This window comes from Zingiber officinale, chromosome 5A, assembly GCF_018446385.1.
Source record: "Zingiber officinale cultivar Zhangliang chromosome 5A, Zo_v1.1, whole genome shotgun sequence".
Taxonomy (NCBI): domain Eukaryota; kingdom Viridiplantae; phylum Streptophyta; class Magnoliopsida; order Zingiberales; family Zingiberaceae; genus Zingiber; species Zingiber officinale.
This window is the reverse complement of record NC_055994.1, coordinates 5,316,365-5,321,554: the sequence shown is the minus strand read 5'-3', so window position 1 is coordinate 5,321,554 and position 5,190 is coordinate 5,316,365. Positions and strand designations below refer to the sequence as shown.

General features: G+C 35.5%; 1 protein-coding gene across 1 annotated transcript; it reads left to right on the top strand.

Annotated features, from left to right (window-relative positions):
- The first annotated feature begins 1,065 nt into the window (after positions 1-1,065).
- On the top strand, positions 1,066-1,577 carry LOC121982592. The gene is made up of 3 exons (XM_042535733.1): positions 1,066-1,100; positions 1,181-1,390; positions 1,463-1,577. The coding sequence occupies exons 1-3, from the start codon at positions 1,080-1,082 to the stop codon at positions 1,565-1,567; spliced, it is 336 nt and encodes a 111-aa protein (XP_042391667.1). The 5' UTR covers positions 1,066-1,079; the 3' UTR covers positions 1,568-1,577.
- Positions 1,578-5,190: the final 3,613 nt, after the last annotated feature.

Sequence of the window (5,190 nt, the reverse complement as noted above, 5' to 3'; positions counted from 1 at the left end):
TATATGATCGATGGGGTCACTTATTACACGAAAGAACATGATAATGTTACAGTTGTTCAAAACTCGAGTGTAAGCTTGCTGGCACAAACAATGCAAGTTGCAAGTTCAAAGGATAAGAATCCAATTATAACAGACATGATGTATTATGGTGTGATACAAGAAATATGGGAGCTCAATTACCATGATTTTCGAGTTCCAATGTTTAAGTGTGATTGGGTAGAGAATAACACTGGTATTAGAGTAGATGATAATGGTTTCACCTTGGTAAATCTTAAGAGAATGGGATTCAAATCCGACCCATTTATCTTGGGCACTCAAGCAAAGCAAGTATTTTATGTAGAAGACCCTCAAGATCCCACATGGTCTATTGTACTTTCAACTACAAATAGAGAGTATTTTGAATACATCACTGATGATAAGTTGGGAGATCCTTCAATCCACTACTAATGCTTCACAAAAGGGATGCCATCAATGGATATTGACGAAAATGATGACAATGAACCATCCTGTATTCGTGGAGATTGTGATGGGATTTGGGTTGACAATGAGAATTTTTAGTTTGGTAACTTTATGTATGGTTTATATATGTGACTATTTACTTTATTTTGGTAACTTTGGTTCATTGTTTGGTAGTAGTTTTTTTTAAATATACGAATGTTTACTTTGTTGTGATTTTGAATGATATGCTCTGCTCTATTTCAAATTCTCACTGTTATGATTAGGTTTTCGACACAATGAACACTAGAAAAAAGGCCCATTTAGCACGTGAAGATGATAAGTATTCACACACAAATGCAAAAGACAAAGAACAGGATGAAAAAGAGGGTGCTGAGGATAGCCAGGACATAGGATCAGCCGGGACGGCCCAAACAACAAGATCAAAAAGAGGTCATACACAAATGAATAAGCTTGTTGTTCAAAGGATTCACGGAGTCAAACAAAGTGTCAAATTTAATGAGTATGGACAGCCAGTTGGCGAAAAGGCTTCTGAATTGCAAAGTTTTATTGGTGTGCTTGCTCGAGAAAAAGTTAATATTAATTACAACTCTTGGAAGCAAGTGCCGATTGAAGTTAAGAACATGATATGGGAATCCGTCAATGTAAGTAACATGAAACTTTCTTATGTGATGCATTTTTTTCTATTCTGTTATTTATATACTTAAGATATTTGTTTGTGTAGTTGACATACGAACTGGACCCAAAATGGAGGAATGGGTGTTTGATCTCTGCAAACACCAAGTGGCGTCAGTATAAAACTCACCTCACCAGGAAATTCATCCATCCAAATAGAAATAATCCGAAGCTTCTGAATAAGGTACCTCAAGGACATTGCATTTCACGTGAAGATTGGAGTAGTTTTGTGATTAATCGGATGTCTGAAGACTTTATAGTAAGTTGTTTAAGGTGGTCTTTTTAAATTCTAGTTGATATATGTGGTTATAATTCATCTATCACTATGTAGAGGAAAAGTGAACTACAAAGTCAGAGAAGCAAGGAAAACTTATACCCTCATCGTCTTTCTCGAAAAGGATATGCGGGTTTGTCTGAAGAAATAGTAAGTATTTAGTTAACATTAATAAATTCCTACTTATGGTTGTTGAGTACGTTGACTTCATGTGGTTTTTGGTATCAGTCCAGTGTTTTATGTGATGACGAAGAGATAAACAGAGCCATCCTCTGGAAGAAAGGGCGGCTCAACAAAGCTGGGGAATTTGTTGGCGATGAGTTGAAGCAAACAGTGAATAAGATTGTAAGCAAAAGTATACATAAATTGCTTATTTTGTACATATATGATATATGTATATATTTAAAGTTATTGTATTTGGATGCATGACAGGATGATTATATTGTCCAAAAGAAGGATGGTAAGATGCCCTTTACCAAACCATTTGAGGATATTCTCACGAAGGCCTTGAATTCTAACGAACATGGTGGACGTGTGAGAGGCATAGGAGCAAATGTCACTCCATCATCCTTCTTCAAGCTTGCTAGAGGGAAGGTGCAAATTGATAAGGCTGCCTATGAAAGCCAACAGAAAGAGTTTAAGGAGGCAAAAGCTATGCTTTCTTATCAAGGTGACAGACTAGAAAAATTGGAAGCAATGGTGTTGAAACTTTCTGGTCGAGAATTTGACAGTGAGGAGAAGGGTAGCTGCTCAGTTAAACCGCAATGCCTGATCGATATAAAACCTGAAGTTGAACGTCATACGCGCCTCTCAAATGAAGGCCTAGAAGAACATGATGATGATGATGTGAAAGTTATTGAGAAGGATTCGGCTTTACAGGTTAAATTTATATTTCACGTTGATATTATTATCCCATCGTTAGTATCTAATGAATTTGGCAGTGATGTTGAAGATTCATAAATTGTTTGTCTTATAGGGAAAAGCAGTGATGTTGTTATTGCAGCCTAACGACAAGACTGTTGCATATGGGACAATTGTCTCTGTTAATGGACCTGGCAACTTTATTGATGATGTTCCATTACCTGTGAATTGCATGAGGATTGCCATTGATAAAGCAATTGATCAATCAGCACCACTGCCTGTTGCAATCCCGTCTGCATGTCAGAGTATTGGGGATGCTGTAGGTGGCCATGTGGCTTGGCCTGTGCACTTAATCAGCATGCGGGATGAGGTAAATGTGATAAAGTGTTGTGTAAATTTTGTGTACATTTAAAGTATGTCACATATCTAATATATATATGGTTGCATCTACATATGTAGAAGACCAGGAAGAAACAAGTTGACAACAGACAAGAGAAGTCTAAGTTACAATCATCCAATGTGCCAAGACCCTTACACATCTTATATAGTTATTTTCAACGTCTTGATGAAACAGAGAATGTGATTTTGGAATTAGTTCCTGATGTATTTGGCATGGAATACACAGTCCATGTTAATTGTGATGACATATTTCCCTTTTGTGAATTGAAGCCAATCACAGACACTTGCATAGTTGTGTATATGTGGTAAGCTTTCAATTGAATTGGACTTTATTTATGTGTTTCATTAATTTATATTTCATCATTTTTTTGGGATATTTTCTGTCTCACTAGTCTCCTCTCTTGTAATCCTAGTCGTCTTTATGTTTGACATTTTGATGAATCATGGCTTGTCTACTATATCTCATTACACAGCTTCACCAAATGCTGCCTCCCTATGTTTCACATTTTGTACAACTTCCTAGGAAATTATATCTCTAATTTACAGATTTGTGAACTCAATAGTTTCAGAAAGCATATGTTAGTACCAAAACTTATGTCAGTTCCCGAAAGGCATGAAGCATTTTAAAGCATAAATATGAATTATTGCTATGTCTACTTGATAGCAAGATTATCTAATCACATGGATGTTAGTACCAAAACCTGTGCCATTCTTGAGCTCAGATCCACTCTTTGTAGGCATCTATATAGAAAGATGCAGGAAAAGATGTTGCTGCAAGATTTCAGATTGGTGGATCCAGTGCCTGTGGAATATGTCCATCAAGAAATTAGAATAGAGATTTCATCCAAGAACAGTTGAATAAAAGGGCTTGTTACTTGAGCAGTAGGCTAATTGGTACCTCATCTGGTCAATTGGTTGTTGTGCCATGCAACGTTGGGTGATTAAGAATAACATTATATATCACTCTCACTTGCATATTTTGAGAACTTGCAAGATGCATATATACACTAATTATATTTCTTTGTGTAGTTTTCACTGGATTTTGACTATCATCAATGTTGAGAAGGAGATTATTTTTTTGTTGGATCCTCTTAGTCACCGCATTCGTGATCAAGATTGGAAATATGTTGTCAACATGTAAGTTTTTTGGCTTCTTTTCTTACCTTTGTTGAAACATGTAAGTATTTTGATGTGGCAATACAATTCCCATGGGTTATATGCATGTAGGGCCTTGAAAATGTATAATGCGGAGGCTGGAAGGAAAGGGAAAAAACAACCAACATGGGTAGCTGTTAAGGTATGTCCTTTTGATTAGCAACTGTTTCACTATCCTTGAAGGAGTTATTCCAATATTTCTTTTCTAACATAGGCTCCTCAACAACCGGATGCGGAGCAATGTGGTTTCTATATCATGCGATATATGAAAGATTTAATTGAAAATTTTGGAGTTGACCACAAGGATTCACTTCCAGCAATGGTAATAATACAATATTTACCCTTGGTGATTTTGATAATTTTGATTTAGTTCCCCTGGTGCTTGCTATGATTTTTTGATACAAACCGGATGCTATGCTTTTGTTACAATGATTTTTTTTATACAAACCGAATGTTATGCTTTTGTTACAAACCATATACTAGTTGGAGACTAAATGATTGCCTAAGAAGAAAGGAATTAGAGATTAGGTTCATTTTGTGACTCTAAACTAAATTTTTTTTTATTGTTTAAGTGTATTTTCTGAATTTTGAGAACCAATTTTTTTTTGTACATCTACCATCAAGTATGACCCTACTTTATTAGATGCTATCATGTTTCTTTATTAGAGAAAGTTTTTTTTGTAAGGGTGATATGTTAGGATCTTTATGTTCTTGAATTTGGGATATGTTCTTTATGTTCCAGTTGATCTAGTTTGTTATCTTTCACCCAACTGTCAAATTCAAGAAATATGATCACTGAAAAAGAAAAAGAGGAGGATTAAACTATCTAGTCATGTAGGTAATAGAATAGTGGAAATACTTGTCAAGTATTTGGAGTTCTTCCTGATATATACGCTGAGAAGTTTCAAAGGAAACCAATGCCAATTCCACTAGATCCCTATCCTTTATGCTATAACGCCTATTTACAGGTTCAAAAAAATCAGGAGCATAATATGCAGAAAGTTGAAGATATCATTGTTGCCACACATTATATTGGAATCTTACTCGTATGAAGTTTTGAGAACTTGCAAGTTGCCAAGAGTGAAGTTCTCAATGGTATTTTTATGCTCTAAACGTTCCAGATTGGACCAAATCGGAAAATTTAGAGCATAATCCACCTGAACAAAACTCCAAATTTATGAATGTTCAGACATGATTTTTCTTTGCAAGTAATATCCATTTACCTCTTGTAAATGCATCTGGTACTGTTCGTGATTTCGGTTGGTGGTTAATGCTTCTTTCAAAAATATTCTTGACCCGGAGGCTAATTTGTCTAAACCTTGCTCGTAGGGAAATATTTTGATTTGTGATGCCTTGTACAATTCTAATAC